Here is a 13,371-nt window from a genome sequence, read left to right as displayed (position 1 = left end):
TGATATAGAAACCTGGCTAATATGAATCTGTGTCTCTGGCGCTTACCTTTGTATAATTGACATGTGTTCTCACTGGGCATGTCATGGTTTAACTAACATACATTAGATACAGACAGATCATGTCTCTTTAAATCCCTGTGTGAAACGTCTGTTACTGACACATACCCACTGAGCGAATGCAGATAATTACATATACTGTATGCTTATTGAGCACTGAAGGCTTCACAAGGCCCCCACCATTTTGCTGACCTTCTGATCGTCCAGTATAAGGAAGTTATTATACATATATGTCTATGACAATTTTCTAGTTATATTTATCCTGGTCTTTTTTACTTCTTTTTTTTTGTGGTGGGACCATTGTTTAGTGGTCCCTTTTAAAGCCATTTCATAAATACTATGATTTTATGAGGTGGATTTTTCTGTGATTTTTTTTCAGTTTGCATCAGAAGGGCATGCTTTATTATCCTATTAAATTAGAATGTTCAATATGAACAATATCTTTTTTATGTAATTCACAGAACTGAGAGCCCTAAGAAGTAGGAGCTTGTTCCACCAGAGGAGTTGACATGACTAGAAATGAGAGGAATGATCCTGGAAGGATCGAGTTTAGTAGAGTTTTCTGAAATTCATGGTTTAATGCAAATTCCAAAACTTTGAGTTTCAATTTGCGGTTCACAAAAAAAAATGCCTTGAACAGCACCATTTTCCACACTATTGAAGAAACAAAGAGCAGATTAATGTATTTTTTTTGTGGCTGTATGGACTTTCACCTAGCTCCCTGCAGGTATGACATTGAGCAGATGATTATAGCTTGTACAGTGATGATCAGTACCGCGGCCATCACAGAACAGAGGTTCCCGATGGAGTTTGTACTGCAAAGTCATTTTCCATCTCCAAAGTCACTGGATAAGTCTCTCTCCTATCTAGCAAGTAAGATCTTATCATCAGTGAAGTCCTTTCTGTCTCTCTCTTCTATAGCGTGTGAGCTTCTGTGGTCAGCGGGGTCCTCGCTCACTCTCTCCTGTAATGTGGAAGCTTTAATGGTCAGTGGGGTTGTCTCTTTCTCCTTTCACCTACATGTATTTTCTGAAGAGCTACAAGATTTTCAGTATTGAGATTCACTGAAGTTTATTTTCCGCAAATCAAACTTTAATTTGACAAAAATTGCCGATCTCAAATTTTTAAAGATCTGCTCATTTCTAGACATAACCATTTAGAACACAAATGAAAAAGCAACATGTTGGTTGAAATCAGAAATAAATGATTGCATTTAGCCTATTGCACTGATATCAGCTCAATAATAATATGACAACATTAAAGAAAATATGACAAATACAAATCAGTTGATTGCAAGGGGAGAAGGGTTTTTCTTTTTGGGATAATTTTAAGGCTAAAGGCTCATGATACTGCTAATCGTATGGTTTGAAATTCTCTTACCTGCATTTACCAATAATCAAATTAGTTTAAGATAAATTTGTGCAGCTATTGGCCAAAGTAATGTCAGCAGGGTTTTGGATGTGTGACCAGCCACATAATCTGGTTTCACTCTTAAAGCCGAGTTTCATCTTTTTGCTTCTTTTTGGTTTCCAAATAGAAATTGGAGAAGTGTTGCTTCAGTAGTGGTATAGAGTGCAGAACAGTAACTGAACATACACATGCAATATTTGATAGCTGATATTTGAGTATTAAAATATAGAGAAGGAAAAAACAGTTGGAGAGTTGATGTTCTTGTAATCATAAATACTCTTTATTGGAAGTGGACCTTAAACCACATCATTATTAAGTTGAGATACAAAAGAGCTAAACTATACAAAAACAGAATTTTGCCTTAATTTACTCAGTAAATGTGACAATTTCTTAATTTCAATATTTCAGTTCCCATAGTCACGTAGTCCTAAAGGGTCAAATATTTTGGGTTTTAATGTTAAAACATAAGCAATATGGTTTATGTGTAAGAGTTTGTAATCTCCTCAGATTATAATGAGGTTACACATTAGTAAAACAAACATGTAAAGAAACAAAAATATACTGAGGATGCAGCTCTGCCTTACATTGCATTGATCTTTTAACAGCTTGGTGCTTTATAATGCAAATGTTTTTTTTTTCATCACTACCTTCTAAAATCTGTAACTTTTCCTTTTTCCAGCAACGTAGCTATATGAGGGATGTTTTAAAAAGGACAGGTTGTATTTTTCAATGGCACCATTTTGAGCGCATATAACATATTAGCTAACTTATATCAACTATTTCTGGTGGATGAAAAATTGCAGCAGTCTGGTAAGGCATTCACAATGGACAGTACATAAATGACATAAGTTAGTAGAAGAAGGACAGCACTCGGTTTTATTTTTTAAAAATACAGCACTCTCATGTATTTGATGCTTTTCATGCTTTTTGTTATTTCCAAGTATTTTTCAATTTTCAAAAGCAATTATAGAAAATATAATCCAAGGAAATAAATTAATCTAAGCAAATCATGAATTTACAGGAATATTCAACTATGACTTTTTCAATTATATAATGTTTCGGCTCATCTCAAATTGAACTGACATACCTTGTGAACAGATCCTGTCTGAACTTCCTTAAATCAACAGCCTTTGGTGTTTTTTCCTTGGTATTATTTTTCCATTTGTTACTGTGACTATATGTGTACAAGGCTCGGGATGAGACGAAACGTTATATAATTGAAAAAGTCACAGTTGTATATTCTTGTAAATTCATGATTTGCTTGGATGTATTAATTTTTTTGGATTATATTCCTTATAGCTGTGTTTGAAAATTGAAAAATAATTGGAAATAATAAAAAGCATGAAAAGCATCAAATACATGAGAGTGCTGAATTTAAGAAAAAAAATAACATAATAACTAGTGATGAGCGAGCACTAAAATGCTCGGGTGCTCGAAGCTCGGGTCGAGCACATTGGAATACTCGGGTGCTCGACCCGAGGAACGAGCCCAATGTAAGTCTATGGGAAACTTGAGAATTTTTATGGCGGTCCCCCCCGGCGGTCTGCAGAAGGTCAAAAATTGCCCAAATCGATGGGAACAGTGCTCAATTAAACATTAGGCAGGCAGAATATATAGGCAGACAGGCAGGCAGGGTATATAGGAGGGTGCATGGAAAACATAGCAAGGCACTTAGAACACACTAGTGAACTCCAATTTTCATGCACCCTTCTCTTTAAAAAAAGCCGAAAATTCAGCAGCGGCATACACCGGTACCTGACAATTTAGAACAGAAAGAATAGAGCATCACACATAGATTAGATAGATAGAAACATGTCAGTCACATATATAATAAGTACAGTGACAGTGTTGGTTACTGTACTTGTCATTTATTGTTAAAATAAAGGATTTATTAAAAAAAAAATTGGCGAGGGGTTCCCCGTAATTTTAGTCTCTAGCGTAGGTTAAGCAGACTGCTGGGGCAGATGTTTGAAGCATGGGAAGGGGTAATAACCATGGAGCTTCCCAGGCTACTAATATCAGCCCCCAGCTGAATACATAGCCTTTACTAGCTATTAAAATGGGGGACCCAAAAATAAATGACGTGGGGTCCCCCCCTATTTTAATAGCTAGCAAAGGCTAGGCAGACAGTTGGGGGGCTGATATTAATAGCCCAGGAAGGGTGCCATGAATATTGGCCCACTCCCAGGCTAGAAACACCAGCCGTCAGCCACCCCAGAAATGGCGCATCCATATGATGTGCCAATTCTGGCACCTAGCCTCGCTCTTCCCTCTGCCCTGTAGCGGTGGCAGTGGGGTAATAGGGTTGGGGTTGATGTCAGCTTATAATGCCAGCTGACATCAAGCCCAGGTTAGTAATGGAGAGGCGTCTATAAGACACCCCCATTACTAACCCCATAGTCAAAGTTAAAAAAACACAAACACCCAGAATAAAGTCCTTTAATTGAAATAAAGACACATTCCTTTAATGTTCTAAATTAAACCCTACTTACCGTATCGCCCATTCCAGCTGAAGCCAATGATCTCCTGCAATAAAAGTAAAATAATAAACTAACCTCATCCTTACCTTTCCATGGTTCCCAGGACAGCTGCAGCTTTGCTACATTGACATGACAGGCTGGAGTGCTGCAGAACACTGCCATCCAGCTTATCATGCCGCCGACACTGAGAAGCTCCTTAGTGAAGCGCCTCAGTGTCTGGCTGTGACGGCATCCAGATGAGCCGAGTTCATGTCCAATGAACTCAGCTCATCTCATGCACGTCACTGACAGCGTGGGAGAATTCTCCTGCGCTCACCGCTTGAGCAGGAGATTTCTCCCACGCTGGGATGGCATTGAGATGACAGGCTGGATCGCAGCAGAGCGCTGCCATCCAGCTTGTCATCCATCAGAGACACTGCAGAGCGCAGGCATGCTTGCGCTCTGCAGTGTCTCTGAAGCGCTACCTGCCGTGTCTCTGAAGCGCTGGATCACAGCAGAGCACTACCATGCAGCTTGTCATCCTTCAGAGACACTGCAGACCAATTAGGTCTTAATTGGTGTTCTAATATGGCAAATGTGTGACCAATTGTAAGGCTCTGCTATGCTATAGCAACTAGGGATGAGCAGACCCATGGAAGTTCGTGTTCTGGTACCCGACCCGGACTTTATTTCAAAGTTTGGTTAGTGTAACAGAACTGTACCTGAACTTGAAGCAGAGCCTGAACCCCATTGAAAACTATAGGGACCCAAACTCTTGAGCTGGAAGATGTATTCTCTCTCTCTTTCCTCCCTAACCTCCCCTGGAACGCCAAACATTGCAACAAACTTCCGGGAGAAGTCCTTGTTCGGCGTTTAGCACCGGACACTAACTGTCCAGTACGAACCCCAAACTTTTAAATTCAGATTCGCTCATCTCTAATAGCCACCCATCAGCACCCTGAGAGCAGATTTTTTGTTGTAAACAGTCAATAGGATGATGGAGAGAGTCCATTCCTTCTGTAAACTACTTACATGTTATGATTAGCATTGACAGCGGCATCATCTGAGAGAAGAAAATATCTGAGATAGAACTCATCTTTGATCAAGGTCATTAGAGAGGGAATTTGGGATTGTTAACAAATCTAACATACCCTCCATCCCAGATTTCTTGCTGAGCAGCTGGTGAACAAAAGCATAAAAGAAGAGACACACTAAGAAAGTAATAAACCATTAATTCCAAAAAATGAGCCTCTTAGAGATGCCACTGAAAATAACAAATATCTTAAAATCCAACATTCCCATTTTTTTCCTCAATGTCTGCTGTCAGGAAGCTCCCTGGAACATTTGATTTTTAGTTTGTCCAACAACAAAAATGTTGAATTGTTTGGATATGTGGCGCCCCTGCGGGTCCAGTAGCCACAGAGGTACTGCGTCTCACCCAGAGGTGTGGTACCCCACTCTCAGGTAAGGACGGAGTACTACCCGGGACCCACACACCCACATCCAATAAACTACATTTCAGGAGGGAAGGGTGAGATTGCTCCTAAGGGAGAGCACAGTCCCTGGTCCCTAGCTGGAGGGTGGAACTAGGTAGAGGAGGTGGGTGGAGGAAGAAGATCAGGGGAGCACAGACAGAAGAGTATAAGAAGAAGGGGAACCATCTAGAAGGAAAGGAGTTCAGTGGAGAGAGAGGATTTGGGCCTAGTGAGAGAGGCCCAGGAGTAGAGGAGCAGTGGGAAAGGCTCCAGTGGGACAGAAGGGATCCCAGGGGCATGCTGAGTGCAGGAAGCCACCCGTTCGCCCGAATTCACACGGACGTGGAGGGATCAGGCCGCAGATGGGGACCGGCCCCAGACCAGTGGAGAACAACCAGGCTCAGCTAGCAAACCGGAGGTTGGCAGCATTTGCAAGGTGTTGCAGCCAAAACCCACAATTATAATGCTGAAAAGGTGACCACATAGGGTCCAAGGGATTGCAAGTCGCCCGACAAGGCCCGAGGCCACTGGCTTGGGACACTGATTGTGAGGCGCAGGGCGGGAGGGTGAGAGCCAGGGCAATGAGACTACCAGGAACGTTACATAGAACGGGGTCCCGTCCAAGTGCTCCTGAAATACCTGAGAGTTTGCTGGATTACACCTCACCAACATCATCTACCTCATAAAATCTCCATCTACTGCCCTGGAGATAAGCTCTGCCTGTGGAGAGCTGAACCAACTCTGCTGCATCACCATAAGCTCCAGTGGATCTGCAACGCAGCGGCGGCCCCATATAGCCACATACCACAGGTGGCATCACGAACATTATCTCTAAAAACTTTATTCCCCTTCTACTTTTCCTTTAATTAATTGACTGCCCGGGGCCATGGACCGGGTCAGTGCCACCGTGACATCCCCCAGCATCGACCGGCTTGGCTACCAAGTACCCCACAGCCCAGGGGGCGCGTCAGATTCAAGGGTTTGTGATAATATAATTGGACTGTCTTTGATGCTGTTTACAGAAGGCTTACACCAACTGGCTGAAGCCAACGCTAATATTAATTTATGGGTATTACCATGAAAGACAAAGGGTTATTAAAAAAGTGAGTTTTCATGTTGTCATAATACAGTGAATTCCTTAAATAGTGGCTGTGCTCAGGTGTTGCAGCTTAATCCCTGTAGAACTGAAGAGGAGATGAGCTGCAGCACCCAAGAATGGCCATGTGCATGATTTTGGTGTTACGGCTAAAGACTTTATTTGCATCCACCTCAAGGTGTGCAATCAGCTGATTGGTGAGGATGTTGGGTGTTGCATTATCATCTATTTGATATTTATGACCTATCCTAAGGATAGGCCATCAATATCTAGGTAATGGACAACCCCGTAAAGGATCCACACATATTGCAATATAAATATCTATATAAGTAGCCAAAAATAATGAAAATAATTATTTTCCATGTATCTTTATGCATTTAAATATTTCAAGGATGATGAACAATTATTAAAAATAAGTAGCAAAAATATTAATATTTAATGTATAAAATCTTAATTCAGACTAAAAAAAACTATTAACAAAAGTTTTTAATGAGTTGTTTTTCTTTTACAGATGGGGAAGAAAAGGAAATTTAGTTTTTTGGAGATGATTCTCATAGTGCTTTTTATTATGGTGACAATAATATCGATTGTTTTTGTTGTACTTTTTGCAACAGGACATTCGGGACTCAAACCAGGTAAAAAAAACCCCACTAATTAATTACACGAACAATCCTTAACATCGTATAATAATGAATCTTGATGAGTCTATCTTCGCTTTTAGCTAATGTAAAACAAGCAGATACATTGAATATATTTATCTTAACCTATGGCTTCAACTTGTTTGCATAATTATTTTTCCCAGATGTAGATTTACATGATAATTTTTAATCATCTCAGTTCCCCCATGCTAAGTTTTTGGTTTAAATAAGGTAGTGAATCTCTCCCTGTTTCAGTTTCTTGATGTGATTAAGTAAATAAATTAGTAGCTTAGAGGATAGATCCCTTATCGCTTGATACTCTTTACTTTATAACTATAACCTTTCTGAAAGGAGAATTCTTTGGAAGCTTAGAAACTTGTAAATCTTAATAAAAAGTGATTTCATGGTTCCTATTTCTTTTACATTTTTTGCTTTTAGACAAATTTAGAGGTGTATGTCCAGTTACCCCTCACAAAGACAGAATAGACTGTATTCCAGATCAAGTAGCTTCTGAGGTAAGACTCCACAACTACCATTGTTGATATAAAAATGGAAAAATAATAATTAGGAAGTGCCATGTGTAATCGATTGCATTGCTGCACACAGATCCCTACCAGCTCATATTTTTATACTGGGATTCCATATGTTTCCAGTCAATGACATATTGTGACACCATATTCTAGGCACAATTTTCTCTGGAAGCAATACTTCACTAAAGAGCATCTGCCAACAAAATGTATGTTTTTACCAGTCATAGATTCTGAGAAAATAATTGATGGAATGGAGTCCACACTTCTAATATTTAGATGCTTACATGCTTTATTGTGTAGGCAATTTAAACAATATGTCATTGGCTAGATAGACCTTTATAAACAGAAAATGGTTGCAGCAAAGAAATTAGGCTGACACAATATAGGCTGGACTTATGCCAACCTATTTCCTCTGACAATCATGTTTCAAGGAGTTCTACTTGGGTCAAAACATTCCAATATTCTAGGATTGCCTGCACAATAAAATATTTAGGCATCTAAATGTATGGATTAGAGATGAGCAAATTTTGAAGTTCATTTTCGCTACTTGTTCTGAATTTTTCTACTATTTGACTCATGACACATTGATTCGCTGCAAAATGCAAGTACTCCAATTGCCCTGATAAGACATCTACAGGGTGGGCCATTTATATGGATACACCTAAATTAAATGGGAATGGTTGCTGATATCAACTTCCTGTTTTGGGCACATTAGTATATGAAAGGGGGAAAACTTTTCCAGATAGGTGGTGACCATGGCGGCTATTTTGAAGGTGGCCATTTTGGATCCAACTTTATTTTTTTCAATGGGAAGAGGGTCATGTGACACATCAAACGTATTGAGAATTTCATAAGAAAAACAATGGTGTGCTTGGTTTTAATGTAACTTCATTCTTTCATGAGTTTTTACAAGTTTATGACCACTTATAAAATGTGTTCAAAGTGCTGCCCATTGTGTTGGATTGTCAATGCAACCCTCTTCTCCCACTCTTGACACACTGATAGCAAAACCGCAGAAGAAATGCTAGCACAGGGTTCCAGTATCAGTTGTTTCAGATGCTGTCCATCTCATATCTTGATAGTATGGTGTGATATATGGGGTACAAAGATAGTGGGGCCATTCTTCATCAATGGAAACCTCAATGCCACTGGATATCTGAAATTGCTACATGATCATGTGTTGCCCTCTTTATGCACTGAAGATGGCACGTTCCCTGAGTTTTTCCAGCAAGATGGTACACCACCACATTATGGGTGTCAGGTCCGAGCATTCCTACATGAACAGTTTCCTGGAAAGTGGATTGGTTGTCGTGAACCAGTTGAATGGCCACCAAGGTCTCCCAATCTGACCCCCTTAGACTTTTATCTTTGGGGTCATCTGAAGGCTGTGAAGATACGAGATGTGCAGCCTCTGAAACAACGGGTACTGGAAGCCTGTGCTAGAATTTCTTTTGCGGTGTTGCTATCAGTGTGTCAAGAGTGGGAAAAGAGGGTTGCATTCACAATCCAACACAATGGGCAGCACTTTGAACACATTTTATAAGTGGTCATAAACTTGTAAAAAACTCATGAAAGAATAAAGTTACGTTAAAACCAAACACACCATTGTTCTTATGAAATACTCAATAAGTTTGATGTGTCACATGACGCTCTTCCCATTGAAAAACAAAAAGTTGAATCCAAAATGTCCACCTTCAAAACGGCTGCCATGGTCACCACCCATCTGGAAAAGTTTTCCCCCTCCCATATACTAATGTGCCACAAACAGGAAGTTGATATCACCAACCATTCCCATTTAATTTAGGTGTGTCCATACAAATTGCCCACCCTGTATAATAGTCTGAGGTCTTCAAGGACTGTATACAACCTCTTTTAAGTTTGTTAATGTAAACATAGCCATAGTAATTTCAAAGTTGCCACAATATATATATGGCTATAGGTAAACAGTAGAGATGATTGAATCTTTGGAAATAAAAATGTACCATGTTTGATTAAATAATATCAAAAAATCAATTTGTAGTGAATAAATTAGCTGCAAATGGCATGTCCTCCAATTATCCTGAAAAATTATGCACACTCTGAAGTCTCCTTGGACTGTATCCAAACAGATGTAATCTCTTTAGTGCAAACACAGCCTTAGTAATGTTTTAGTAATCTCACCATAAGCCCTGTAGTAGACAACAGTGCGTTTAACAACACAGTGCAGTGATAGACTACATGACTAGAAAACTAGCACAAGAAAAAAGTTGCTGTGTTTGTATAGCCTGTGTGGATGTAAAATTTGACTAGCAGACCAAAGATGCAAAAAGGAAACTGTTTATAAAATCCACACTTTACAAGGTAAACAGTCGCAGTTGAATGTATGGATTTTGGGAAATTTTCTTTGGAATCCCTAACAAACAATTATTCCTTTTTCACAAAAAGGATTCTATAAGAAATAAAAAAAAAACACATTACAGTCACTTCTAACAAGCAAGCACACCTTCTTTGACTGACACCAATTTCAGAAATTTTTTTCTGAAAAAAAATTGCAGCACAAATGCCAGCTAAACCATATCACTGATCTATCACAATGAGTCTGGCCCTGCTCCTGATGCCTCTTCTATTTCTCTCTTCCTCCATCAGCTGAATCAGCATTATTATTATTATTATTATTAGCAGACTATTACAAAATCATCTTCTTCAGTGTTGCAGTTGCACAAAAGATTACTGTCTGTAATATTTGTCCAATGTTTCATGGCTTTGCTGAGTTGTTTCCTCTCATCACCTTTCACGATCCTGAATTACCCTAATGTGCTGCTGCATTCACTTCCTCTGCTTTTAAGCAGCTGATGGCAGTCCTTCAAAATTGGCTGCGCTATACCCTGTGATGTGAAAACTGGAAAAGCATTATGGGAAGTCCACAAAGTCATGACACAGGTCATGTGATCCTTCTGTGACTGATGGAATCTTTTGCAATTTGTAAAATAGAAGGGCGCATAAAAGGGATCTTTCAATTGACTGAGAATAACTTTACTGTGATTCCAATTTCCCAGTAAAATCTGAGCAATTTGGCAGTTTTGATTTTGTTAGATCCACTCATCTGTAGTGAAAACGGTTACTGCTTGTTGCGGATGTGCATCATCTGCCAAGCAGTGGCTGTTTTCACCATATGGCCAATCCAATAATCTGTCAACCTAATTCCTCTATGGCAATTATTTTTCATAAGAGTCTGCCTGGACCGCAACTAATAATTGGAATTTCCTGCACAATAAAGAAAATAAGCCAATAAATATTGGAAGCACAGACTTTCTTTTACATATATATACATATATGTATATGTATAAATCTTGCGTTTAGAGGCATTCAGAAGATTGGTTATATTTTAGGTGCAGATATGATGTACATAGTGCTGATACTTGTCATTTTATGGTTTAACCATGTAAATGATACTCTTTCTGTGAATTTGTCATTATAGGTTGTATGCACACAACGAGGTTGTTGCTGGAGCCCTTACAATGAAACCTCTGTCCCTTGGTGTTTCTTTTCAAAAACGCACGGATATGAAGTTGTTAGTACTAAGGAAACAAAATCAGGTATTTTTTTTTATTTACAAGAACAAAACCCTTGGAAACTTATGTATATTCTTACAAAAACTCCATTACAAAACTCATTGACACAAAACTGAGATTACTGAACCTGAGAAAAATTCAATCGATAAACAATGCCACAAAGTATTGTTCTACACTACCGTACTGTAGCGGTACTATAATAGAGTTAAAATAAATACATGCTGAAGTCCAGTAATGACATCTATTAGCCTCACAGCAGCGTTTTAACCCTTCTTTAACTGATGTTTAAAGGAAACATGTCAAATCCATTTTATCATTCAAAATACACCACATAAACTTTATGATGTCAATAAAACTCTTCCTGGGCTGTATACAAATTGGCACTTAGCACTCATCTAGGTGTTCTAGGCATATTAAAAGTTTGTGATATTCAGGAGTTAAAGGAAATCTGTCGTTAGGATCAGCCATCTATGTGGACATGCAAGTCATAGGAAGCTGAATAAAGTCATACATTGATATCTGCTATCTGATGTCTTATTCCAGAAATATCCATGCTTTTTTATATGTAAATGAGCTGTTCAGTACTATGGGCTAGACACTGATCTGCATGAGACTCTGTCTCCAGGGCTTATTATAAATGAAATGAGGAGTTACCAGTGTGAGAGATGTAACTAACATAGAACAGCAGAACTTTGTCTCTTAATAAAAATGTTAGTAGCTGCAGCTCTCACAGCTCTGCTGAAGCACTAATAGGAACATGCAGATGTGTCAGTTATAATCACACACAGCTAGCAGAACAGAGCAGCCATTATACATCACACTGTAGGCAGATTCTCATACAGATTAATGTCCAACCATTAGTCCTGAGCAGCTCATTTAAATATAAGAAAAATGTGGATAGCTCTTGAATAAGACATCAGATTGCTGAAATATAAACCCTGCATCTATCTAGTTAATAGTCACTGCCACTGTGGTTTATGAGCCATCTGCTTTTATTTCATTTGTACCAGATACATTTTTTACTTACTGGATCCAATAAACAGAAAAACGGATTCATTAATAGAACCAGTAAGCAAAAAACGGATCCATTACAAATGAAAGAAAAATGGATGGCTGATTAACGGAGCAGTTTTACAAAGCCTTCAATGTGAAAAAAAACTAATCTAGCGGAGATCGGTTATTTAAACATGGAATAAAATGTTGTGTCCGCAGAACTTTTTTGCCAACAGATTCCTGCTGGATCCAATCTAACCAAACACTACTGGAGATGTGCACATAATCTTAGTAGTATTAGGCTGGATTCATGCATAAAGTCTATCCAAGAGTAGGTCTAAAGAAAGGGGACATTTTTACCCCTTCCTTTATGTTTTCATGAATTTTCCTCTTGGTTTTTGCCAACAAATGCTGCTCTAAAAGTTATCCCAAAAAACCCCAAATAAACATGTCAATTCAGCCTCAAGATCATAGGAGGGAGTTAGCCCAGTTTAGAAACACAAGGCCCAATTCATCAAAGCTTTCATGCCGGAATTGTAGCGTAAAAGGTTTGAGAAGTTGCAAAATTTTGTGTAACTCGAGATTTCAGTAAAAATTTTTGATTTATGAAGTTCTTACTCCATTTTTGCTTAGCTTCACCAAAGTGAGGGTAGTTGGAGATGGGAAGAGCAACCTCTGCTTGTCAAATTCATGATGAGAGGCGGTATTCCTTACATCATAACTCTTACTCAAGTCCCTGACCGGAGTAAGATTTATTTTAAAGTATACATGTCAATTGTCAGATGGTCCTGATTCATTATGAGGCATGATAGTGCTACGCAACACACACAGCACTTAACAATCAATCTCTAGTGAAATCTTTGGAAATTGTAGGTCATTTGTGACTGCCTGTAACAACTAAGTCCTTTTCTATAGTTTTCATCTATTTTAAGTTGGAAATTTTGAAAGCTCAGTTATGAATGATTTTTTCTGCAGGATTCACAGCTAATCTGAAACGAACTAATTTTCCTACTTTGGTTGGAGGTGACATAAACAATTTGCTTCTGACAGCTGAGATACAATCCAAAAATCGCTTTCGGTTTAAGGTATGTTGAAATTAAAATTTTAAAATGAATTAAAAAGAATAAAAAACACAAGCCCCAAGGGCAACCTTTTTCAAAGT

General features: G+C 38.7%; 1 protein-coding gene across 1 annotated transcript in view; it reads left to right on the top strand.

Annotated features, from left to right (window-relative positions):
- SI (sucrase-isomaltase) overlaps nucleotides 1–13,371 on the top strand; it is a 414,470-nt gene that overhangs the window by 136,684 nt on the left and 264,415 nt on the right. The window contains exons 3-6 of the mRNA XM_073674817.1: nucleotides 7,009–7,132; nucleotides 7,574–7,650; nucleotides 11,123–11,240; nucleotides 13,185–13,294. Coding sequence (XP_073530918.1) covers nucleotides 7,009–7,132; nucleotides 7,574–7,650; nucleotides 11,123–11,240; nucleotides 13,185–13,294 — 429 coding nt within the window. The remainder of the gene's footprint in view (nucleotides 1–7,008; nucleotides 7,133–7,573; nucleotides 7,651–11,122; nucleotides 11,241–13,184; nucleotides 13,295–13,371) is intronic.

This window comes from Phyllobates terribilis, unplaced genomic scaffold (assembly GCF_046119375.1).
Source record: "Phyllobates terribilis strain yellow unplaced genomic scaffold, ASM4611937v1 Scaffold_3__8_contigs__length_932513732, whole genome shotgun sequence".
In the NCBI taxonomy this organism is placed as follows: Eukaryota; Metazoa; Chordata; class Amphibia; order Anura; family Dendrobatidae; genus Phyllobates; species Phyllobates terribilis.
This window is presented reverse-complemented; position numbering and strand designations above follow the sequence as displayed.